General features: G+C 36.4%; 1 protein-coding gene across 1 annotated transcript; it reads right to left on the bottom strand.

Annotated features, from left to right (window-relative positions):
• Positions 1–994: 994 nt before the first annotated feature.
• Positions 995–21,794, bottom strand: LOC139136178 (mannan-binding lectin serine protease 1-like). The gene is made up of 11 exons (XM_070703927.1): positions 21,556–21,794; positions 12,797–13,072; positions 12,327–12,498; positions 12,032–12,154; positions 10,702–10,883; positions 8,571–8,730; positions 7,879–8,064; positions 4,790–4,967; positions 3,197–3,353; positions 2,286–2,462; positions 995–1,787 (listed from the first exon to the last, which is right to left on the bottom strand). The coding sequence occupies exons 2-8, from the start codon at positions 13,040–13,042 to the stop codon at positions 4,873–4,875; spliced, it is 1,164 nt and encodes a 387-aa protein (XP_070560028.1). The 5' UTR covers positions 13,043–13,072; positions 21,556–21,794; the 3' UTR covers positions 995–1,787; positions 2,286–2,462; positions 3,197–3,353; positions 4,790–4,872.
• Positions 21,795–26,356: the final 4,562 nt, after the last annotated feature.

Genomic DNA, 26,356 nt, shown 5'->3' with positions numbered 1-26,356 from the left:
TGCTGTCGGCAGCAGCTTTTAGTTGTCTTTAGAGATCCGTGCAATACTTAGCTCACAAGAATCTTTCAAACTGAATGCTCGGCTAATATGCAACTTATATATTTGGTGCAGGCTGAGAAAATATGTTGAATTTTTATGAGAATGTAGACGGAACAAGTCGTTGGAAGAACAGGCATAGGACACACAGACAATGGACTTTGAACGAAACGTCAATGGCGCCCTGATTTATCGCCCTTTAGCCAACTTCCTGTTGTCAGCACACTGTAAACAAGACTGTAATTGCGAGGAGTTAATTACCGAAACCACCGTACAATGTTTCTGATAAAATGTTGTACAGGGTCTGTTACTTAGGGCCTTTGTTTTGGTGACACCATGAAGGAATCGAAATTGCACGATTAGATCTGATTAGAAACATACAATTTCCTTCATCGGCGTGATGCGAATACTTTAATTACTTTGATTTATCGATTTGTTCGTGCAGGTTACAATGTTATTTCTGATTAATGGACGGCTTATTCTTCGTTCTCCAAGTCTCATCAGTTCTCTCATATCACCGTCAATCATGCTCTTCATTTTGTGATCCTCAAACCTTCGCCTCCACAAACGCCACGGAAGGCATGTGGATACATACCGAGTGATGAGTGGGGGCCACATCTTCAGAGTTATTTACAAATTGTCTTTATTAGTTCAAGTGGCAGACGCGTCTGAGCGATAAAGCCGGGGCGTGGATGTCACTTTTCAACATATTTCAGTTGTTTATCCATTCAGTTCACGGCCCCTTCATTGACTCAACACTGCAAATAACATCATATTGTGCCAAAGTTTTGGAATCGTCTAAATATTGATGACACGTCAAAGTTTTTCACTCAGGAGGCCGCCGCCGATGTGTGACGCTGGGAGTGTATACAAACCAGACGAAAAATTGTGTTTTAAGTGCTTGTGGCAGTATAAAATGAACCCAGCATAAGACATTGAAAGCTGGTTTTGTGCACTCCTGTGGTTTATTCATTCTTCAATTACTGAAAGTCTTATAATGTAGTGTTTGTGACTTCTTGAATCATTGATATTCACCTTTTCAGTTACAATCGCAATGAAATATTGCATTTCATACTTATTGAGTGATGAAAACGTTTATATGACAGAGGTCAACACATACCGTGTAAATGTCATACACGAAGTATTCAACATGTATAATATCCTCAACAACCGCACTTCTTGAGTAACTTTGCACTGCAAATTACATGAAAGAATATTAAAACGGTAATAATTCTGTACAACAAATGCAAAATTAAAAAAGAAGAAGAAATAAAACAGAATAAAATGCGTATATCAATTTAAAATCATTACAAGTTAGCATTATCAATCAACCAGTCGTCGCAATTATTATCATTATAACCTTTCTAAAGGAAAACTATTTCCCCTCTTGTAACTTGTTCTCACGGGGTACAGGTTATAGGTAGAGCGTCACATGCCAAACGTACTGGGTTCAAGTCCAGGGAGAGTATTTATTTAACGCAAAACATAGTAAAACTAATGATTAACTTCTTCTCTCTTTGTGTACTAAACGAACTGTTCCTTCCACACCGGTATTAGGATGGCTGAAGAAGACGTTGATAGAGTAAGGATGAAAATTGGCTCACTCTTTTAAATTATTTCCCCCTAAGCTCCCATTTAAAAGTTAAGCTTTGATCTAATTCCCATAAGTATACACGTCATTACTTATTGGCTATATCAGTTCTAAAATGTTGCCGATATGGATTCCGGATAGAAGCGCTACACGACCCGAGCTTGTAAGAAAAAAACGAAAACGAAAAAACAGGTCTGTAAACAATTCCGTACTAGCATGATTTCTACTGTAAAATCTTAAACCCATAACCGAAATCGAAAATATGATCTTTGTGTGATGCAGGCAATTAAAACAAATACACTTGCAGCCTTCAATAAATTCTTGTGTTTCTAAAACACAGAAAAACACGCAACCTTTATGATTTGAAGTGACCCAGGATAAAAAAACAACTTGTCGAAAATTCTTTGTACGTAATGACTGCGAAAGAGGTTAACATATTCAACTTAAATACGGTGATGTTGATATAGCAACACTATCTTTTGTTTTTAATATTCATTGCTCATTTTCAGGTTTTCGCAATATCTGATTTGAAAGGCCATACGTGAAATACAAAACTTCCCCTTTTTTAAACAATCGCACGCTTTCACCCTTTACATCAATATTAGAAATACCTCGCGTGCAATTATACCAGCCTTATTCTAAATGCCGCTTTGCTTACTTTGTTTACAGAATGGTTTCGTTCCGGACCAGGTGGCATTAGCTTGACACGTGCGTTCATTCTGTCCTACTAGCTTGTGAAAGGCGTTGCAGGAATAAATTACTGTATTTGGGTATGTGAAGTTATCGTTGGTAAAGTTACCATTATCAATATCTTCTGGTCGACCGCAGTCAACACCTGTACATGGGAAGATCATAACATTGTACCAAATTTGAATATCGCAAAATAATACTGTAAAGGACTAGGAAGGGGGAAAGTCAATAAGTTTACTAATATCCTGAACTGCGAATTTACGAAATACTAGTCCTGGAGTCTTACTGTAACTTCTGTACTTTTAAGATACTCAGTACGCCTATAGCCGTAAGTGGGCTCTATATCTCAAGAAAAGCTGCTGTCATTGAAAGGGAGTCTAATGCAAAGGTACATCTGGAGAATGCCAAGAAATGATTATATTTTGGTCTCCATAGTTCGCATAAATACGCATACATGAGGAATGCATGCGCGCGGGTATTCGATAACGATGACAAAGGTTTAAACATCGTAGCACTGCATTCCGCAATATATATCGATGACCCCGTGCATACATGCAGTAACATCCCTCTTGCACTGGAATATCGATATGTGCATATTCGGATCTTTAAGCTGGGCATCGTGGATTTTTCCAAAACTGACGACACGTATGATTACCACTTGATGGGTTGAAGTCTGAACTCACCTTTGTGTGGGATGTACCTAATTTAATATGGAGGGATAAACATTCGAACGTCAACGTACATAGCACCGGTCTGACGCTGCAATATATTGCAAAACGTAGGTGTATAGTTTGTGAATGTACAAAAATAACTAGTGATGGTGAAATTGTTTAAAGCGTACAGTTTTTTTTACAAACACAGATATTATCATTGGTATACCTGTTACAAAATATCTTGCGATGAAGTTATATGGCGATAATTGCTGTGTCACAAGTTTCAGTTTCATGGTGTTGCCAGGTAATTGAATTGCAGCTGGTAAGTTGTTCCGTCTACTGTTTCCACACAAACGTAGGAAAACACGCGTTCCTATCAGAATCTAACAAATAAAGAAAGGAGACATAACTTACAATGTAACACATGAACAAGATGTTGTTTTCTTATGTAAACATAAATGCCTAATCTGATTGAAATAAGATTTAGCAAATGTAGAAATGGTAATGTTTACTAATTTGTTTTTTGCTTCTGTCTTGTTAGCCGATAGTTGCTTCACTAAATCTGACCCACTGCTATATATTTGGACGACTATCTGCGGACAAGAACAGCAAAGAATAATCCAAGGTAGAGACTTCGTCACCTCTACATCTGATTTTGATCACATTGACAGATGCTGTGCTTCTCTACTTTAAGGCATGTACACATGGATATATATTATCACAGCACATTGAAATTCACACGGTATACGTTGAGAACATAAATAATTAATAACAGAATACGCTGTCGCTCTAAAACAGTGCTCACGTCACAACGAGAGTGTGTTTTATTGTTTGGGCCATGGGTCGGAGAGAGAGAGAGAGAGAGAGAGAGAGAGAGGAGAGAGAGAGAGAGAGAGAGAGAGAGAGAGAGAGAGAGAGAGCGGGGGTAAACAGAAAAGAGAGAGGGGGGGGGGGTTAAATTGAAAACAGACATACTTCGTTATGATATATGACTTCATTTCATGATTACTAACACTGACACGCGCAAATGCCTAGGTATTTGGTGTCGAACGGCCCCACCCTGAAAACGGTTGAAAAATTGACCAAAGGAAAATGTGTGACGGGTAGAAGAAAAAGTTATTTCAATCCTCTCAAATGGTAGCTAAGAAATGTAAGCGTTTTTTGATCGTTCTCTCGAAAATATAACATAAGAATAGTGGCAATTTTAACATGTGTAGAATCGACTTAAACATTCCGTTTTCATAGCTGTACATGGATTTGGTGATCTTGAAAACAAAAGTAAAAAATAAATAGAAATGCGTCACCGCACAACGTTTTGAAGAGATATGGGATGAAAGAGAAAATTTATTTTCTTTAATTGACATTAAAAGTAGAACAGTTGGCTTTGTTGAAGTTACATTGACTGTAGACTGTATCAAAAGAAAATAAATATCATTTAATGGCTTTTGGTCCAAACATGACCCTTGTTTGGCTCTCTTTAGTTTGAATAACAAAAAGTATATACAGTATACTGTATACTGTATTAAAAGTCTCTGTAGAAATATCATGCACGACTTCCGTAGAAAATACTGATCAACTAAATTTCTACGGAATGATACTTAAGTTACAACAATCACATCCTGTCAATGTCCTTCCAACGCTGAGGGTAATTCACATCTAGATGTTTCCTGAAGTTTCACGTTTACACTGCTGAGACTCGTAATTTGTAAATTCTGTAAAGTAGTTATCAAATCTTGCAATCAGAGAATCGTTATTGGACATTTCTCCTGTAATGAATGTTAACCGCAAATACTATATTTAGTTCGTTAAGTTTCCATACCTTCAATTTTCCGGAGCATTCTTTCCGACCTAATTCACCGACTTCAAAGTGATCGAACTCTAGGTTGATGACGTAACCAATTTCTACCTCGATCTCCATGTAAAGTGCATATAGAAATTATTTACGTATGGTAGAAAATTGATAACGCCGGTGTTTTCATTCATCGATCGATGTCTTGCTGGGGACGAAAAACACATAAACATCAGACAAGATAAAGAATATATCCTAGATAGGTATTTATCGGTCGAAAAGTCACAGCAAACGACTGTATCAAGTAAGAAAGATAAGTGTTCATTTTGGCTCTTTATAGACGGACATACACGTTTTGGTTATAAACCTTGTTGCAACGTGTCCGTCATCTTGATGTTCTCTTACTGAAAATAAACAAAGACCAAAATGCAGCCCCGTGCAATTGTCGATAAACATGAGCGAGCACATTGTAACCTGTTTCATGATATAGTTAAGAAGTTATTTCGATTACTCTTTCTATGACGCTACTTTGCTGGTCTCTTAATATACTAAGTCCATCGAAAGTTCAACATTTCTTGAGGATAACCACTCGAATGGTTAGATTTGAAATGTTCACGGTTTTTCTTTTTAAGTTCAGCCAATGGTTAGACCTTTAACCAAAGTAGTCATCTCATCTTCCAGCTTTAAAAATTTTGAAAAGTTGTAAGTAGTGTGAAGTAACACTACTCGTATGTGAAACAGACAGTTTGAAGCACATTGGATGACGTCTTTCTGAAGGCAATCTTGTATACTTGTGTTCCTTCCCACAACGTCCTTAGTGCTTTTCTAAACGGATTAATTACTGTCCAGTTTCAAGATAAACCATTATTATATATATATATATATATATATATATATATATATATATATATATATATATATATATATATATATATATATATATATGTATATATCGAAGTATACAGATGTCCTCGTCGGAAATTACAGTACTCGATGCTAAAGCAGAGCGTTATAAATAATAACACAAATTACTTCAAGTACAAAGTAATAATATCTGTTACTTAAGTTTCATGCATCCTGCAATCCTCCGATGCATTAAACTTAAGTAACATATTTATTACTTTGTACTTGAAGTAATTTGTGTTATATATATATATATATATATATATATATATATATATATATATATATATATATATATATATATATATATATATATATATATATATATATATATATATATATATATATATATATATATATATATATATATATAACCGTACTCTCTGTGCCCAAGTTCAGAGGTTGCCATAAAGCCATTATGGTGATAACCGGGAGGGCACATTGTATACATTTTGTATATATATATATATATATATATATATATATATATATATATATATATATATATATATATATATATATATATATATATATATATATATATATATATATATATATATATATATATATACACACACTATTATTTAAATTTGGAATTGATGTACAGGGCTTCATAAAGATTGTACATAACGATAACAACAGTCAAAAAGTCCACGATACAGCCGAATTCAAGTCAGCCGACAAATTCAAATCAACTTGGGTCGCCGATGCAATAGGACAAGCAACAGTAACGATTAGCCTGCAAGCGATGACCTTATGGCAGTTAATGATGTTAATTTAAAGAAATAAGTATAGAAGACAGTAATACAGCCATTAAGGACAGCCAAATCAACGATACAATAAACGACAGTTTGACACAAAGGGGAGGTAGACAATGCATTGATAGGGAAACATGCACTTCGGATTACTTTTGATCATGTAAACCATAAATACATGTCAAATTACCTTTACACCCCTTTCCCGAAACTTTCCATCACAAACTCAATAAACACGATTAGAACTAATTTGGATAATTGGATGGTGAAGTAATGTCGATTTAATCTGCAAATATAAGCTTATTTGCTTCTCTTTTTACATTAAAACACTTGTCTTTATGAGTAATTTGTAATATATATACGGCACCTAACACTTTTGAGAAATTTGAAAATATGAATATTCAATTCTCCCAAATTAGTTCCAATCGTGTTAATAGCAGATCCACTGCACTAATTGATTTTCAGATATCAACTCTTGTACACGGCAAAACTGTTCATTGTCGGAGCAACACTAGAACTACTTTTGAACTAAAGGCTTGATAAAGGTGGCATCGTGTGACTGTCAATTCCGGACATCTCACCAACAAAGCCTGTAAATGTGCCCATGCTGAAGGCGTTGCAATGGTCAATCTAGAAGAGAGAAAAGGTTTATTGGCCGGAAGATGGCGCTACGGCACAGATCACCTTCTTGGAATAAAATGGAATGGCATCTGTCATAAATTTATTGATATCTTGGTTATAGCTTTCAGTATTGTCAGAGGAACTACCATTAATTCACTGATGTCATCAAATCATAGAACAAAATTGCATCAGGTATGTCATACAACAGTCGTGCTTATAGTCAACCAATTAAATTTGTTTGCTCTTTGTAATATTGTCTTTCCCTATCTAGCCCTTAGAAACTCACCAGTACCTTACTTACTTACTTACTTACTTACTTACTTACTTAATTACTATACTTACTTGTTTTTTACTTACTTACTTACTTACTTACTTACTTACTTACTTACTTGTTTACTTACTTGTTTACTTACTTACTTATTTACTTACTTGCTTACTTACTTACTTGTTACTTACTTATTGTTTACTAACTTACTTACTTACTTACTTACTTACTTACGAACTTACGAAGTTACTTACGAAGTTACTTACGAACTTACTTACGAACAAGCTATGTAACAAAATAAACTAATTGTTCGTTCAAACTTTCCTACCAGGAAATATAGATGGTGATGCATTGAGCGTTCAGTTATTTTTGAAGAGTTAAATTTACGTGCACTACTGTTGTGAGCATGTAATTCACATCATTGTTTTTAACTTTTTTTAATTGAAGGTTACCAGTCTGGTGAGATTAAGAATTTGTTTCAAGTCGACTGGTAGTTAACGCTTTGGAGGATGGGAATTTAGGTCGGTGGTTTGATGAGTTATGCTTGAAACATACCATTTTCAACGTCTACTTACGATAGCAGTGCGGTTGAACACCAGTCCATGTCCCGTCTTTAGTGCACAGTCTACTCATAGACCCATCCATGTAGTGGTCATCATCACACTTGAACCAAACAAACTGATCGTAAGTGGAATTACGGCCAATAATACGACCGTTAACGGGCGCCAACAGAGAGCTGCATTTCGGTGCTGAAGAAGGGTCTGAAAAAATAGTACTTTCCATAAGCCTTCTATGTTTATTTTTTGAAAAGTTGTTGTGTTTTTTTATATCGGCTTTTCTATATTACTTTTATCATATTTATTCGTTGAAATCTTGGTTTAAAAATATTTTAATTATATGTATCATTTCGCAATGTTAAATACTCGTTATGACTTGTCTCTATCAAATGGTTTTTGATGTCTTCTTGCCATCAAAGGTGTTAATTTTTGTTCTCGATATGGGCACTATACTCGATATGGGCACTATATAATAGTTATACCTATTAATGCAATATTTTTTTGTTATATAGAACATATATGGAAGAATTTGCGTTTAAAAATTCTAAAATAACTACAGGAGGTGAAAGCAAAAGGTATATGAAAAAGGCAATTCATTATTATCCAATGTAATTGTGCTATAATGTACATTTAATTGAAAAGTACTCTGAAATGAAAATGCGATTGCCTGTTTAATAAACGAGATATGCAATCTTATAATTATTATTTACCTGTAATATTGTATCCTGCCTGCACTCGTCCGTCTTTTGAATATATATGCCCTGCATATCGAATAATCATGACGTTGCTTGTTGACTGGATGATTGCTGGGAGGTTTGTTAAATGTATATCTCCACAGAAAGGCCCGAATTCTTCATTACCAGTGTATATCTGATGAAAGAGGACAACAACAACGAGAAACAAATGTAAATACCAATTTAATCATAACTATAACAACAAAAGTGCATTATTCAAATAATAAGTTATTAGTATTTTGTAAAGTATCTTTGTACTATGTATTTAAGGTTCCAGACAAGAATTTGACCTTTTTAAGCTAACAATTCTCTAGTGGTTAGCAAGCTCAGAACCTCCATAAATTATATATTTTCGGAAAGCCTAGATATAGGAAAACATTTTGATTACCACAATGTCACCATTGTTTACATAACTATCACGTGACAGGTAATTTGCATAACCTTTCAAAAATCGGTTTTCCCTATATTTTAGTTTTAGTGCTTTGAGATATAAGGCTAAAATTTGTGTGAGTGCAAGCTGTCCTAAGGATCTTCCAAAGGATCTTCCAAAGTGTGTTTTAGAATGTTTTTAACGTTCTAAAACAATTATTATGCCAGAAAATCTTCGAGAGCGGTGAACTTAATCCTAGTTGATTTCGTTAAACTTGTGCTCCGAAAAAACTAAGCAAGATATAAAAACTCTGAGACACTCTTAGGAAGAACGTTGTGACAGCTTGCTTTCCAGAAAGTTGAGTCAGTTACTTTGAAGAATTGAGACAAAAGTGACACACCCTACCTGGCCGACGCTATCACTAATACAAACACAAGTGTTGGGAGGGCCAACGGTAAAGAGATTTATTACAACGTTGACAAGCTATTAAGGTTTCAAGACAAGAAATTGACCTTTTAAGCTAACAATTCTCTAGTGGTTAATAAGCTCAGAACCCCCGTAAATTATATATTTCTTATATCTTGCTTAGTTCTTTGGAGCACAATTTAGAGTAAATCAACTTGGATTAAATTCACCGTCTTGGAAGTTTTTCTGGCATAAAATTGTTTTAGAAGGTTTAAAAAAAATCTGAGACACACTTTGGAAGATCCTTAGGACAGCTTGCACTCACACAAATTTTAGCCTTATATCTCAAAGCATGAGACAATGGAAAACTGAATTTTGAAAGGTTATGCAAATTACATATCACGAGATAGTTATGTAAACAATTATGACATTGAAATTATGCCATTATTTTGTTATTTGGTCGCTACTATGTTGTTATTTGGTGATTATTTTACTCATGGTTAGTAATTTGGTTTCAATTATCAAATTATCATGCAGAGTAAGGCTTTTGTCACAGGAAACCATAATCGTGAACCATTAAAGCTGAGCTAGACCAAGTAAATTTAATTTCTGAGAAGCGCCTGTTTATGAGGCATGCGTAATCTTGTTTGGGGACCTGTTTAGAAATATTGCCGTCAGTTAATTCCCACAAGGTCCCTCATTTGGCCAAGTTAAAACACCGACACTCAGTCCAGAACAATACCTAAATCCCCAATTTTCAAGTTGACAACACTGTTCAGGAAGTTTGTTGCCAAGCGGTGCAAAAGAAGCTTCTGTGAAGTTGGTCACAGTAGAATGATTTCTGCCAGAAATAAACATGAAGACACGGCAAACATATCAGTGTGTAAAATGCCTTCGTATTCTCAAGTACACTGTAAACCTAGTTATTGTTAGTCATATCACCTTCCCAAGATATATTCTTCATGAAGGATACTATTATCTGGCACATGGTTAATAATTTTCTGATTGTTTTCGATAGCACTGTCAAAGATAATATTTCAATGCCCTCTGAAGTGTCCACATTTTCCTGTTAAAATGTATCAATGAATATTTCAAAGTTATCCCAGAAATCGTTTGAGGAGTGAGCGGAGGACAAAAAGATGTTAAAAGTGTAAACTTTTCCACATACCGGCTCTTGCTGGATATTTATGAGTATGTCGAACTGTAAACATGTAGCAATCGCCCGTTGGCTTCTACTGATTTTGCGACACTATAATCGATAGTGCAGAGATTTGGTCTGTAAGGTTTTGTTAAATAGTCAAACAAGATTATAAGCGCGAAAGATGTTCTTACCTTTACAAAGGTAACTCCACAATCAAACCAAGCAATGGTGGAGAAGTCACTGAAACTTAGGGCAATAACATACCCTACTTCAGCAACAATGGTCCATTCATGGTCGTAAGATGTGTCCTTACTGAGGCTGTTGCTGTCAAATTCACCAGACTTTTCTGTCAGCAAAGTAGTCCTAGGTTCGGCTGGGGACAGAAAATGTACGATATGTTTCACAAGGCAAACGCATCATTAACAACAGGAAAAGAGAACAACAGTGTTTGGAAGTTGTCTTCCCATTTATCGTAAAAATCAAATACTGAATATGATAAATATACAATTAAACGAAACGTTTTCTCGCTTTTCGTGGTCATAATAAAAAGAAAAATTAGTCTTCCGTACTATATTTAACTCAATCAATAAAAATGAAACGATTGACCGGCCAAAACCGCACTAAAACTAATACGGAAGCGAACACCCCTCTCCCCCTGCCCCCGACACACACACACACACACACACACTCTCTCTCTCTCTCTCTCTCTCTCTCTCTCTCTCTCTCTCTCTCTCTCTCTCTCAAATATATGTCTCGAACTACAATTAAGCCATTTGATAGCACGACGCGATTTCAAGTTTTTCATAGTGAGAATGCCAGAGCGAAAGTAACATCCCTTCATAATCTTTTATGGCACTGTATTTTCGCAATATCTACGCATTGCTCGTGCAACACTTCTAATAGAAGACTTTCTTCTGAAAGTTGCCAGCCTGTACAACAGGATGCTGTCTCAAGGAGGAGAACAACATAAATACATCATCAGACAGTTTAGTAAAGCTATGTCAAGATATTCTCTACTTTTTAAAAATTCGATACAACACCTAAGGACGTACATAACATCAGACTCCGAATAACTTAAGGTGTGGTGGTACCTGATCAGTACTGCCTCGGAAGCCGAAGCAGTTGGCTGTATTATTTTCAAATTACCGAAACAGTCGCCTTGGTAAATAACAGATGAACACTTATGGAGCTTTTGATGATGTATTCTTTGCTACATGATAATTGTTATAAACTAATCTTGCTGATGTCATATCTTCATCATTCATCTTACACCATCTTAGAGAACACGTAATGATCCACTCTTTGCATTTGCATTACGTTACTTTACACCATTGCTGTACTTATTTCCGTCAGAGTGAATTTAAACAGTAACATTACTTGTGAATATATATATATATATATATATATATATATATATATATATATATATATATATATATATATATATATATATATATATATCAAGATGAGCAGTTAATCCAGTGCGATATAATGTATGAAAGAATTTCAAAATATCCCAACCTGTACAGGTCCGACCGTCAGAATGTAGTCTATATCCAGGAGGGCATGAACAGAAAAAGCCACCATAAACATTGTGACATGTATTATTACAACCACCATTCTGATCAAGACATTCATCTATATCTGAGGGTCAGAACATATTAATAATAAAAAATCGTCAGTAAATCGAATGCGATAAACATGTTTACTTCCTATGTAGTTGGTGAGAATATTACATTACGGAGATTCAGTATAATTTTATATTTCTTTTTTAAAATTCTTAATCAGTAAATTAGGTAGTTGTGAGGTTTTTTACCTTCTGAGTGATAGTAAGCCTTGAATCCAATATCCCATTTCATTCTACAACCGTACATTGAATCGAAAGTTACTGTCAAGTGGTTGTTAGGAGACCTAATTGTCCTTTTTGGTTGTTCACGTGATATGTGTCTTCCACAGAAAGTGCCGAATTCTACGTCATCTGCATATATCTAGGGTAAAAGGTAAATTCGTAATAATTTGTCTCACATATTTTCACGGTATTTTGTAGAACCAATGTTCCATACCACAAGAAAAGCATTACCCTGTATATACTACGACGGATGGATTTTATGGTCGTAGATGAACAGTTTTCTTTATTCGATACATGTATGCAATTAATTTCAAATGTTATTTAAATGTTACTGTATAAAGGGAAGATTTTATATATTCATTGAATATTTCGTAATAATTTCAACAAGTGTGAAATATAACGATGTAATACGAGCTGAATGAATTGATTTTCCTTACTGTTAGTGATTCACCTGAACAGTAAAACGATTCCATGTCAAAGTCTACGAAGGTCAAAGCAACTCTCAATCCCAAGGGTACTTCAATATTCCAGACTATCATGGAATCGTTTGGGTACCCAAGGGGGTTTTCCAGTGTCCACACGCTTGGGTATCCACGAGGATATTCTGGAGACTGCAGCCATCCACTAAGACCTGTGAGGTTGTAGTGTTCCGAATTGACGAAGGTTACAAGCAGAGTGTTCATGAGGAAATATGCGGTCGATACTTCTTAAACCTATTTGGAAGCAAGTAAGGTTAGAGTGTCTTAATAAGGAGGTCTGGCTTAAGGAGGCAGTGCAAGTATTGGTCCCTTACAAAAATGAAATCTCTGTAAAAATACTGAGCTTGTTACCACATTAAAGTGTATAGATCTGAAAGCCTTGACATTGGTAAATGATATAATCTTTTTTAATCATTGTTTATATAAGGATCATATAACAGAAAATTTGAATAACCTCCAAAAATTAGATTTTTTCCTTCCCCTGTACAACCACTTAGGTGTTGCCAGTCGACATTAGCGCCTAAGATACTGGCAAAATGAACTTGAAAATCATGTCTCAGATTTATTTTGTCAGCCCTAGTTTTTTGGATTTACTCAACGCTTTTGCAAATGTCAACAGGAAACACTGCATCATTTGTACAGGGAAAGACAAATTAGTTATGATGGGTTCTGTAGTCCTTTCAAAAAAACATGATGATGAATACATTTCATCGTATTTGTCAATATCGAGGCTTTAAGAAAATATGTTTTAATGAGGTTACGTGCGAATGTTGTTTGCAGAGTAAGGGTCCAATGCTTGTTCTTGAAACTTAACATTCCAAAATGGTCTTGATGAAAAGTAAGTTCCCAGTTTGCAAACATGATAAGTTACTTTTAGCGAAAAAGAGTACCGGGGGTAGCAGGAATCATTTCTTTTCAATTCCTCTTTGTAATACACCCTATAGTTAAAAAGCGACAGAAAATAAATACGTTTATGTTTTTGTTATCTTATGTATATGAAATAGGATAAATATATTTGACAAGATAAAGTCTTGCCACTGACTTAATGATAGAAGAAAACAAGAATGTCCTAGGCTCAATATTCGTCCATCGATTGGATTAGATCGTTGTTATACAGGATATCTAATTACCAACTTTTTGGGGGAACCTGTTTGGTTTTAGTAGAGTTCTTCTTCTTCTTCTTCTTCGTCGTCGTCTTCTTCTTCTTCTTCTTGATCGCTTTTATTCTATTTGCGTATCTGTTGATTAAGTAAGTTGCATTTCTTGTGGACTAAAAGGCCATATTCGTAAACGTTTTCCACAGTATAGATCGTCAGAGCATACTCGTAATGATATTGAAAATGCACATGTAGACGATACTCGTGTTCATGAGAATAGTGGTTTTATTGAAGCGGTGAAAGTTGTGAAAATGTACATTGAGTATGTGGTTGAAATGTCTGATCAGCATATGAATACTCATGAAATCATCGCTGCAACTTTGAATAACACCTCAACGTCAACTAGATTTGTTGAGAATAATGAGGAAAAATCAAAGTCCGCCCACGAAGTCATATCAGTTGATGAAAAATCTGAAAAGGAAAGTCCCCCATCTTAGTAAAAACTGTGAATCCACCGAAGTCAAAGACAAAAAAGGTGAGTATTCTGCTGCAGTCGTCCAGTCTGCAGTATATATAATCCCTCCTTCTCACTGCCCCTCCCTTCAACTCAATCGTTAGAATTTCCTGAAACTTCATTTTCAGATGTTATTGATGAGTGTCAGGATCTGTTCTCTTCAAAGTCCCAGTCTGTCAGAAAAAAAATTCTCAAAGTGAGTTTATATGGTCTTGGGTGAAAACATCAAATTCGTTTGATGTTCTAAGCGAAGTTTCTGATCGTCATAATGAGTCCGTTTCTTCTGAAATGTCTGATTTGTCAGAGTTGCAGAAACGTATGTAAATTAAGCCTTCTAATTTTTTTTTAGTTTTCAGCAAAAAAATCTAAGCTTTCAAAATTATGATAGAACAAAAATCAAGATTATTGTTCAGATTTTAGTACCAAATATATTCGACAGTGTAAAAACCTAAACATAGAAAGTAAAATTTCTTTTGTTTTTGTTTGTCTAGTGATGGCAAGTATTTCACTCATTTCGGTGAAATGGTTTTCATGATTCTTTAAAACGGTAAATCTTGTCTTCCTTGAAGTCCAACTATTGCACTGATTTTACTTTCTACAAAAAACTCGAGGGGCTAATCAGCACAGTGGCAAGTCGTTACGCATACGCCTATGTACTTCTCTCACGAAATGAGTAATTCTGATAGTGTTGGAGTGCTGTTTCCGCGAAACAAAAATGTTGATATTGTTTCTGTCAAAGGTGTCGTTCTGGGTCGTTTACTGCATTTGCATGTTAAAATAGATGATATTTCCTCTCATTCACTCAATTTTTTAGCTTCTGTCAATGGAGATGGTCGCTGTATTTTTTTTCAAAATCTTCTACAATTATCCTTGATTTTGATCTTTACAATGAAAATTTTGTCATAGGGGAGATTTTAATTTCACTGTTGTTCCTGACTTAGACAGATCGTTTCATATTATATTTGAAGACTTCACAAGTCTTTTCTTCGCTTGTTCATCGTTGTAAACTTTCTGATGCCTGGCGTTATTTCATAAGCAGTCTCAATTTTTTACGCGGCAGAGAGGAAAGCAAAAATGTCGCATTGACATGCACACTTTCTTCAGTAACAAGAGGTTGATTTCGAAAATTAAATCTGTGTCTATTGACTATTCTTTTTATTTATTTGATCACTCTCTTGTTACTCTTTTTATATCTACCAATCCATGTACCACCAAAAAGCCAGTTTGACGTCTCAATACGAGCATCTCAATGATGAAGATAACTGTACTTTAATTCAGGAATTTTGTGAAAGATGGCGTAACGAGAAAGGTAGGTTTTCTTCTCTTTAGTCTTGGTCGGATATAGGAAAACAGAAAATTAAGTTAACAGTATAGCGTGAATGGTGTGCATCATTTTAAACGTTCAAAACAAAAGCTTGTTGAGGAAATTCGCGCTTTGGAATCCTTGATTCATACACAGCCTTCTCTTAAAAGAAGATATCACAACCAAAACGACTTGTTAGACAATTTAAACTTGTTATGCCACTCTCCGCCTCGTGCCCATTGTTCTAACTATGCTTTCTAATTTCCATAACCGAATATTTTATCATTACCACCTGGCTTTCTTTTGTTTAAAAAGTGTCCGATTTACAAGTTCTTTTGTTTAAAAGTGTCCGATTTACTAGTAAATGGGACACTTTTAAAGAAAAGAACTTGTAAAATGGACACTTTTTAAACAAAAGAAAATCACGTGGCGACGAGTAAAAAAAAAACAAGTGCGAAACATTAACCAGAAGGAATTTATTTCACCATCAAGTACAGAGTAAAGACACTTTAAAAGAATCACCGGACTGAATTAGTTTTGCGTGACTGTACATCTCAAAATCAATTACAGGTCACCGGTATTGATTGCAAATATCGCTTCTGTGTTAGGGTTATTTTTATCATGATCATTCGAAGCTGAAATTTAAGACTTCAAAGTCAGTTGTCAAACACTGAATGTGGAGATTTCAGTCTCCTTTGGTAAAGTTAAATCTAGCTACAGGCAAATACACACGCAGTGCCACAGTCATTGTGGAACTAGACATATTGGTTTTTTTTTCGTACTTGCAGTTTCTGTTGCGCGTTTCTCTGACGTGGCTGTGTAGCTCGGTCTTCCGATTGTGGCCGTTAGCACTGGCGTGACAGGGAACTTTTCTTTTCCATCTTTGGCTTTGGTAGTTGAAGTGCACCGGATACAGCTTTCATTTGTACTTCATCCGCCACATCGAACTACGTAGAGCGACTCGGCAATTGCATCTATGCTGCTCAAAGTTTTCTACCCAAATGAGCAAAGCGTGACTCTAACGTCGATCTGCAAACACCTTTTCACTTCATTCAACCAACCAACCAATCAAGCAAATTTATACAATTCAAATAAAACCGGTTGCTCAACCACGTCATCGCACTACGATAGCAACACATGTCAACTTTGATTTATCCAATCATGGGTTGTTTTTTTTATACTTTCGTTCAACAAGGTGTCAAAACGTGTCAATGTTTTCCTGCCAAAGTTTCAACGTGCACTGCTATAAAATTAGAAATAAAAACTTTCGGCGTGCAAACAAGGCTCTAAACCTCGGCAAAGTCGTGGTATAACACGGTCAGCGAACTCGTAGTCGGCGGTTTACGGAATTTAACGGTACAGTTTGCCATAAAACTCTCGGCCCTACGGGCCTCGGAGTTTACTGGCAAACTGTGCCGTTAAATTCCGTAAACCGCCTCCTACTCGTTCGCTTACCTATAGATACCAGAAGTGCAGTTATTCGTTCTTGTTTTCAACAGCTCAATGAATCTGACATTAATTCCCATTTTTCTTATCTGTCAACAAATACAAAGGAAGTCATAAAACCATTACTCATCTCCCACGTGGAGATCATACAACTATAGAAAATCAGAGAGATATTTGTTAGCTTACACGCTAGTTTTATCAAAATCTTTTTACTGCTGAGCCAGTTTCAACTGAGGCACAAATCCACTGCTTCATTATCTCCCTCAATTACTGCTGACAAAGTTACTCTGCTTGATGAACCTATAAGTCGTGATGAGAACACTTTTGCTCTCAACACAATTGCAAATGGTAAAACGCCTGGTGTTGATAGCATATCTTGTGAATATTATAACAATTATGGTCTTTTCTCGAAAAACATTTCCACCAGGTTTTCAACGGTCAATTTCCGATGGCCTTCTTCCCACGTTCTGTCGTAGAATTGTTATCATACTCTTATTACTCGTAATACGGATTGTTTTTGTAAAATATTGGTTTTCTGTCATTGAAGTAGGCCAGTAATGCAAACACAAACTATCGTAAGTCTCAAGGTCTTAGGGTAGGCTAATGGCATGAGCGTTATGATCATCCGCTTCAAATTCTGTGCAATAGTATTGGTCTCAAAGCCCTTGGTACTTATTTGGGTAACAATAATGAGTATTTTCCAAATCACTGGCGTGAGTGTTTTATCAAGTTTGATTATACGTTATCTTGGTGGAATAGATGTGCCCCTGTAATGTCATTCAAAGGCCGTGTTATTGTTATTAATCAACTTGTTACAACCAAACTCTTTCATTGTTTTATTTTGCCTCTGTCCTCCTGCTTTTATCATTGATGAAATTCAGCATATATTTCTTGATTTCTTCTAGCAAGGAAAACATTGGTTGCGAAGTTAATCAGTTTTCACTCCATTGAAGTTAGGAGTGCAAAATCTTATCGATCTCTTTGCTCGTTTGAAAGCTTTCAGGTTCAATTATCTTCAAAGATATCAATATTCAGGTCTGGATCATCCTTCATTTTTGTTCGCTGATTTTTATTTTAGAAGTGTTGATAATTTCAAATACACCTCTCAACTTCCTGTAGTCAATTTTCAGTCTGTTCCAGAATTTCTCGCTTAATTTTATCTTGAACTTTTGAGAGTCTGGAAGAGAAACGACGGACCCACTTCAGTCCATGACATTCTCCTTGAAGTATTTTATACAATGACTGTGTTAGTTTTTCAAATTCTCTTGAAAGCACTCTTGTTAATCATTTTATCAGTGTTCGCATTGCAAAAAATGCGAGATCTTGTTGGCTTTTTCACAAAAACTCGGCGCCCCAGCCAGTTTATAAACATTGTTTCTATTCGTTCGAATATAATTTTATCAAATACAGTCAAGACGTTGATTCCTTCCCCTTTGATTGGAAAGACAAAATCCAAAATGCTCTTGAAAAGAAAATTGATTTGTATGTCGTTCATGCTTTTCATCGTCCTTCGTATTCTTATTTGTTAGAGCACTGATGGTAGTATTATTTTACATTGTCCTCTGTATAAATTTGAAAAGAATAGCATATATAAATACTTGATTATGTCTAATTTTGTCAGGAGTAATTAATGTCAAGATACAGTTTGGAGAGATCTGATTTCACTTCCAGGAAATATCAAACTTTTGTTCGCTTTTTGTTGTCTAAGTACAATTCTGTAAAAAGACGGTGATCTTCAATGGCGCCTTATCCATGGTGCGTACGCAACTACACAACCGGCTTGTTTATGTTCCATTCTGGATATAGCTCATCCTCTGATTGTGTTTTCTGTAATGTCAGAGATGACATTTTACACATATTTTTAGAATGTCTTTGTCTTTCTCCTTTGTTCATTCTCCTTAGCAAACTCTGCCACCGTTTTTTTTTTTTTTTTTTTTTTGGGGGGGGGGGGTCAGGAATGCAAAGATTTATACTGATGGTTTGCTTTAGGCCCTCCTTTGATAAATCGTACATGGACAAGAATACCTGTGCGCTTTAAAACTTTCTTTTTAAAACAGATAAAATTGCAATTCATGTGAAGACACGAAATGCAATTAATGATCATGTATTCAGTTACATTCTTGTTTCTGTTGTAGAAGGCGAGTTTGTTCTCCCATTTTAGATGAATACAATTACTTTACGCCCAATTCAAACATTAGTGCTTTCAAAAGCATTTGATGTGTTCATGACATCATTGTTTCTGTAGACATGGATGAAAAATTAATTCAATATTGTTGTGAACTCACCTGTCTGATTTTTATGTGGGCTTTTTTCTTTTAAGCATACTCTCATTTTTGCCTACTTAACTCCTAATTCTTATGGGCCCCGTACTCCGAACAATGAGAGTTGGAAGTCATTTGAGAAGACCATGGCTGGCATGTCCCTTCTCGTAGGCGGATAGGAGACATTTTCTGCAAGATGTAAGGTATTTTTCTTTTTCGTTTTCTAAATCTTTGCAAATTTCTGTTTGCTTTCTCCCATTCAATAGATAATTTTACATGTACCTCTCATCTTCCATTCTGTCATTGACAAAATTGTGGGTTTTTTCCAGATATCATTGGTATCATGCCTCATGTTGCTATGTTAGAGCTTACTGTTTGTCTTTTTCACGAGTTTACCCCGTTTTGTATCATTTTCAGTGCCATAGCAATTTTACAGTTATCAGTTTATGCTGTTCTTTATAATGCCAAACTTTGCTTAGTTTTTTTCAGTTACTGATCATCAGATGTCATTACCTGTTTGTCTGATTTGGATATGTTCTTTTCAGTTCAGGAGTTAGTAGTAAACGTTCATTTCAAAAATTAAAAGTCTCCTTCTTCTTCATCTTTTTCTTCTTCCGTCCATTTCTATTTCTGCATCAACGACCTCTTTTTAGCTTCTAAAACTGGGCAACTAGCCCAGGCCCTATGACTGTTTGACAACTCATGTGCATAACCTTGACATGACGGTTGGTCATGTGACATGGCCGCCATGTTGGATTTTCCGAAAATCTTATAAAGTGGCTTCTTCTCAAGAAACGCATGGGCGATTAACTCAAACATTGAGCCCCTTACAGCCATATTGTATATTTTAAAAATATCAAAAAGAGTAAGTAAGGAAGAAAAAAGGCATTTCTGTCATCATATACCTACATAAATTCCAAACTGCACTAGAGTCCTAAATGATGTGCAGTATCTGTGCCCGATTCGCGTTGTTTGGTAAATTAATCTTTACGGCCCTGGTACGGTTTTTGCAGACCGAGGTTGTACGGCAGAAGGGCCCAAACATACGAGGTACGTAAAAACCGTAACAGGGCCATAAAGGTTTTTTTATTATATACCTTATGGCATGAGAAATATGTAGTTTAACATATTGTGCAAAGATTTTAAGATAGAAATTCATGCAATTTCAAACATTTATCGCCATTTTAGTATTTTTTTTGAAAAGCTTTGGAAATATTTTGCCCTTAATTTTATGGGGACTTCGCGATGAAATGACCGAGTAGGCCTCTTGGAAGCTGGGCGACGGGCGACGGCTGGCTTAGCTTATCTTTCGCACGATCGCACTCGACCTTATATTCAGTTCAGTTTCAAATCTTTCAAAAAACGCAGACTTCATCGGTAATGTGCTTAGTCAACACTGGATTTTAACATCAAACCGTGAGAAATATCACCCGATTTCGAAGAACTGAGGAGACGTTCGAATCTCGCGCTGGCTTTGTTTACAGATGGAACGTTAGCTGATAGCAACGCGCCTAGTAACCAGAATGAAGCCAGTTCTGAATGCACCTGCTTGCCCATATTTAGACAAAGTGTGCCTGGGCGTGACCTGGGACTTGTATACCTGGCGTGAAACGGCAAAGCATTACACTAATGTGAGGGCGTCTTCTTCCATAACTCGAGGTATATGAATTATGATAACACAACGTATACAGGACAACGTCCGTTCAGAGTGTTGCGTTTGCCATGTGTAAACATTGCTCGTTATTCAGTGTTTATGTAGGGCAGGGCAACATTGCCAAACACATCGGCTACATACCATTTATAACTTCATTGAAAAGACATTAGTAACGTTAATAAGTTAAATATTTGATTGAACTACATATGCTTTGCGACCCTTTGAACTGGGTAGTGTGTTTTCTCACGTATTGATGCCATGGCTATTTGTAACATGACAGTGTGTGTCGCTCTCCGCCACGCCATCTGCAGCATTTTACACCCTAACCAAACTTTAGTGATGCCTTCATCTTTCCTTTCATCGTGTTTTCATGAAAACAAACTATTTCATTAGCTGTTTATGTGGATATTTGTACAAGTACTCGAATACATAGATGACTTACCCTGCAGAATAAAACGCCATGGCTGTGTCGGCAGTGATTTTTCGTAGTTCTTTCGATATCCGTTCAAGACAAGTTCACAAGAAATTGCAAAGCGGTATAGGTTGCCTAGCAAATATGACGATGCAGGTTCTATATTAAGATCGGGCTGAGAGGCAACTGCGAGCAAATTCCACTGCGACAGTATATTCGTGAGACATTAGATGGATCAAGTCATTTGAGACGTAGGACACACAGACAATGGACTTTGAACATAGAAATTTCCGCTGTCAGCACACTGATTTGTAAATAGGATTGTTATTTTGTCAGGCTGATTATCAGAGTCAATCTTTATTTGTGATCTTGCTTCTCACAACAGAGATTGTAACAGTTTGGTGTGAACTGTAAGGTAGGCCTATTCAACTATTCTCTCCCTTGCGTCGTTTCTGACCAAATTTTACACAGGTATCATTTACATGTAGCAGATATCTTTGTTTTGTGATACTATGAAGGGCAGTGGTTTTTTAGGGGAGTATTGATATTAACCGTGGCCGACCAAAGTTCAAAAAACACAATATCTGGCCAAGGTTGTATGCGCTTCGAAAAAGTGCGGAAGGATCTGTGTTTAGAGAGCGCACGACGTAAATCGGCTATAAAGCTACACATTTGTAAGGAAAGATCACGACAAATACTTAGCATAAGGAATGTCGGCAACATTGAAGAGCTGCCCCAAATACACGACTGCTAAAATAGGGTGAGTTGATCTGTCAACACCGCAGAAGCATGACGGTCAAAACCCAATATCCGGTTACCGATATTGACAACCGAAGCGTGTCTTCAAGGTGTTATCAGTGACGTCTATGTATGCCTTCTCCTTTTAAAACTGACTCCTTTAGAAACTGAATTTTTAAATGGCACTTCTGGCTTAACAGTCACCTTCCAACTGACGGAAAGACTTGTCCCGGAAATTATAAACATCTGTCGCTCTTTATGCTTGTTTCCGGCGAGTTGTTGTTGTTGTTGGTTTTGTTGTTTCTTTATTTCCTCCTTTGCAAAGAAGAGTCACAGCAACATACATATTTACATTTTAAGAATCATAACAGTTATATCAGAGAGAAGAATGAAACTAATTAACGCAAAAATACTGTCTGAAATTCCAGGGAAGTTTTTACCAGAAACGTGTTATCCTCAGAGCTGAAATCGTTATTGACATATTCGTTTCCAACCATTACTGAAACAAAATATTCATTACTGAGGTCATTAAGGAAAACTGTAAAGTGCACACGTGTGTGGTTAATCAACTTAGACCAAAGATCACTCCTCTGTTGTTCTGTTTCCGTGCAGGCTACAGCAGAATGGATAAGCAAATTATTCGTGTCTTCCTCACATTTTGGACAATGTAATTTTTCCAGATTTGCAAGGATCTGTAAAATATACATCGCAGTATCTTTGAAGAAAGGAAACAATTTTGCAAAGCGCAATAAGAAAAGTGGTTCAATTTTTGGATGCACAGTATGAAAGAAATCGAATTCCCTTTTACTTTCAAATCTACCCATCCGCAAGAAATTTTCTCTTTCATAGACAGTGTCTTTAACTATTAAAGAGGCATTCCCATTTGGTAACATTTTTAAAACACATTTTTTAAATGCCAACGGTCGATATTTGACGTGGCAACTGCGCGCGGATCGCGAGATATCGATAAAAACATGTCATTTTCCGAGCGTATTTTTCACATCCCAAAGTTTTACGATCGTTTTCTGATTATGACGCGAAATCCACCGAAGATTTGTTGTTGTGCTGATTGACGATATTCTTGGGAGTCCATAGTAAGTTCGAACGACGCAATTTTACCTCCCACTGCGAAGACTTATATACAGCATTATGCCTTTACCACAGGTCAGTTTTCGAAAACTTCTTCTTAGCTTTGTCGTTGTCATTATTCTAAATCAGTTGTATTATATTTTTAAGCAATACCACATAAACATAGGTTTTTACGTGTTAAATATTAGCCGCCTCCGATGACTACATTTTGTCGTCTGCCACACAGTACGTGTGGTTCGCCGCGCACGTGGTATGCGTCTATGCATACCATGCGGTGGCCGCTATGTATCAACCGTACGTAACTGGTTAGTCACCTATGCGAATTCTGGTGGATCAGCAAAAATTGTTTTTCGTTTTATCGCCAAGTCAGTAAGACTCAGCTTTCCCCCACGGGGCATGACCGATCACCGAGGCAAGTGGTACTGTGGCGTACAGCAGCGTCAGTGTAGACTCGTACTCCATAGCTTAGTTGACAATGGCCCCCAGTGCCGAACGTTCGATGTTCGGAAGCTTAATTCAGGTGGGCCACCGGAATTCAAACTTTTACTTTTTTGAAGACATGTTTTTATCGATATCTCGCGATCCGCGCGCAGTCGCCACGTCAAATATCGACTGTTGGCACTAAAAAAATGTGTTTTAAAAATGTTACCAAATGGGAGTGCCACTTTAATTTCCAAGTTGCTTTGTTAGGAAAGAATCCTGACAAATAGAATTCTTCCAGAAAACATAACAGGTCATATTTTGCTAAAATACGTAACACATAAGGAATAAAGCCTCTTTTACTTTCACTGACTGATAGTTTGAATTCAAAAAGACGATTTAGGAAGACCTTTTTGCACAAAGCAGAGTTACTAAGACGAAACAATGTTCCAAAAAAATTAATTTACATAAATGTAAGTGTGCTTCCATTGAGTACAAGCCAATTGTACTTATAGCAACGTCCGATGAAGTTCTTGTCGGTAAACCTTGTATTATTTTTGCAGCATATCGCTGGCACCGTTCTAACATTGACATTTCAGTATCAGAGACTGTCCAAAGTTCACATGTGTGGAAAACTGCAGGGATGCACATTTTTTTCCAAACCTCTGCACCAATGATAGGATTAATTCCATTTGGTCCAACACCAGAGCTACGAAGATAATTAATAATGGATCTGACTTTTTACACGCAGAAACTGTCCTATCTAAAGATGACAAAGTTGAATTGCATGCCAACAGTGGTAATAAAGTCAGTTTCTTGTATCGCCTCGTTATTTAGAAACACAGCACAATGCATAGGTCTACTTTTGTGTTCAGATTTCTTTTCTCCGAAAATAATAAGACGGCTCTTACTTGTTGAAAGTTTCAGTCTCCAAAGGGAACAAAAATTACTAGCAATGTTAACATGTTGTTGGCAACTGGAACGAGAAGGTGTCAAAATTGAAATATCGTCAGCAAGTGCAGGTGCGCCTAGAAATGATGAACCGATAAAACAACCGACTTTACTAGACTCAAGCTCAGTAAATAAATCATTGATGAAAATAAGGAATAATGCAGTAGAGAGTACACTACCCTGGCGAATTCCCTGCAGTATTGGGAAGTTTTCTGAAGTACATCTACCCACGACAATTTTTCAATGTTGACCATGAAACATAGTACGTAATAGCCTCGATGTTTCGAGTTAATTCCTACATTAACATATAGCTTTGTAAAAAGGCTATTCCACCACACAGAATCGAAGGCTGTGTGAATGTCCAGACTGCACATGTACACCTTGCTATGGCGTTCAATGTGATGAAGGATGGTTTCCTGAATACAAAACGCTGTAGTGATATTACTTAGACCAGGTTGGTAGCCTGCTTGAAGTGGGTGGGGAATCTGTCTTTTCAAAAGTCATGGTTGTAAACGTTGAAAGATGCATAATTCAAAGAGCTTTTGTAATGATGGCGTAAGCGAGATCCCCGGTAATTATTAATATCATACTTGTCTTTGTTGTCACCTCTGAAAATCGGGATGAGATAAGCACATTTGAAAGTACATGGGATATATTCAATATCTATCATTGCATTAAACAAAATGTAGCGGACATTTTTGTAGCGCAGGTCCAACGAAAATAATGTGCTCATATGTGATGGAATCTGGGCCTCCAGCTTTTCCACGCTTTAGTTTTTGTATAGCAGAGGTAATTTCATCAAGTGTAAAGTTGGATGACAAAACATACTCACAGTTCAAGGTACTTTCTATGGCTAATCTGTCAATGTCGTTATCAATAGTTAGTTTAAAGTCATTTGAGAAGGAGCGATCTTCTAAAGGTTCATATAAATTCTTATAGAACTTAGCAAATGAGTCCACAACATCTTTAGGATCGCAGATTTTGCGATCGTCAATTTTGAGTACAGGGTTGGTAACGTTTTTCTGTTTCCTGCAAACATTAACACAGTGCCAAAATGTAGATTGATCGAGTTCCAACGCAATTTCGATGAAGTCATACTTTTCTTGTCATTTTCTTTCTGTTTCTTCCTCAGTTCTCGGCGAAATTCTCGTTTAGCGTCTTTGTATAAACGAAATGTTTAATTTTCCATCCCTCGTGGCCTTCCAGACTCTATCCACCGCTTACGGCAATTCCAAGATTTTCGATGGAGCGCTTTGATCTTGGTCCAATAGGGTTTCAAAAATGGCTTGAATTGTGAGGGTGGTACATTTTTATTGGCAGTGTCACGCATTGTTTTAATCAAAATATTTGCATACTGTTCAATGTCAGGTGGACATGATAACTGCTGGTTCATTGATAGTGAGTTTAAGTTATATAAATTTCACTTTGTGGCTATAACGCTTCGACATCCTTGCCCGAAAAGTGCTGTCGAGTGGCTGCTTGAAATTTCCTCTTGTTTTCTTAAAAACGTTCAATAAGTGTACTCTTTGAAGAGCGCAAGAAGGAAGATCAATCCGCTATTCAAGCAGCTGTTCGACAGCATAGTTCACAAAGTCAACACAAACCTCCAGAATTGTTGTCTTTTTTCAGTCAA

The sequence above is a fragment of the Ptychodera flava genome, chromosome 7 (genome assembly GCF_041260155.1).
Source record: "Ptychodera flava strain L36383 chromosome 7, AS_Pfla_20210202, whole genome shotgun sequence".
NCBI classification, from domain to species: Eukaryota; Metazoa; Hemichordata; class Enteropneusta; family Ptychoderidae; genus Ptychodera; species Ptychodera flava.
Note: the sequence above shows the minus strand (reverse complement) of the source record. Positions and strands in the feature narration are given on the sequence as shown.

Coding starts and splice junctions, on each gene's coding strand:
- LOC139136178 (XM_070703927.1), bottom strand. CDS start 13,042: ATGAACACTCTGCTTGTAACCTTCGTCAATTCGGAACACTACAACCTC. Junction 10,884..12,031: donor TGACGGTCGGACCTGTACAG/GTTGGGATATTT, acceptor TTCTGTCCCCAG/CCGAACCTAGGACTACTTTG. Junction 8,065..8,570: donor GGCAGGATACAATATTACAG/GTAAATAATAAT, acceptor CTATTTTTTCAG/ACCCTTCTTCAGCACCGAAA.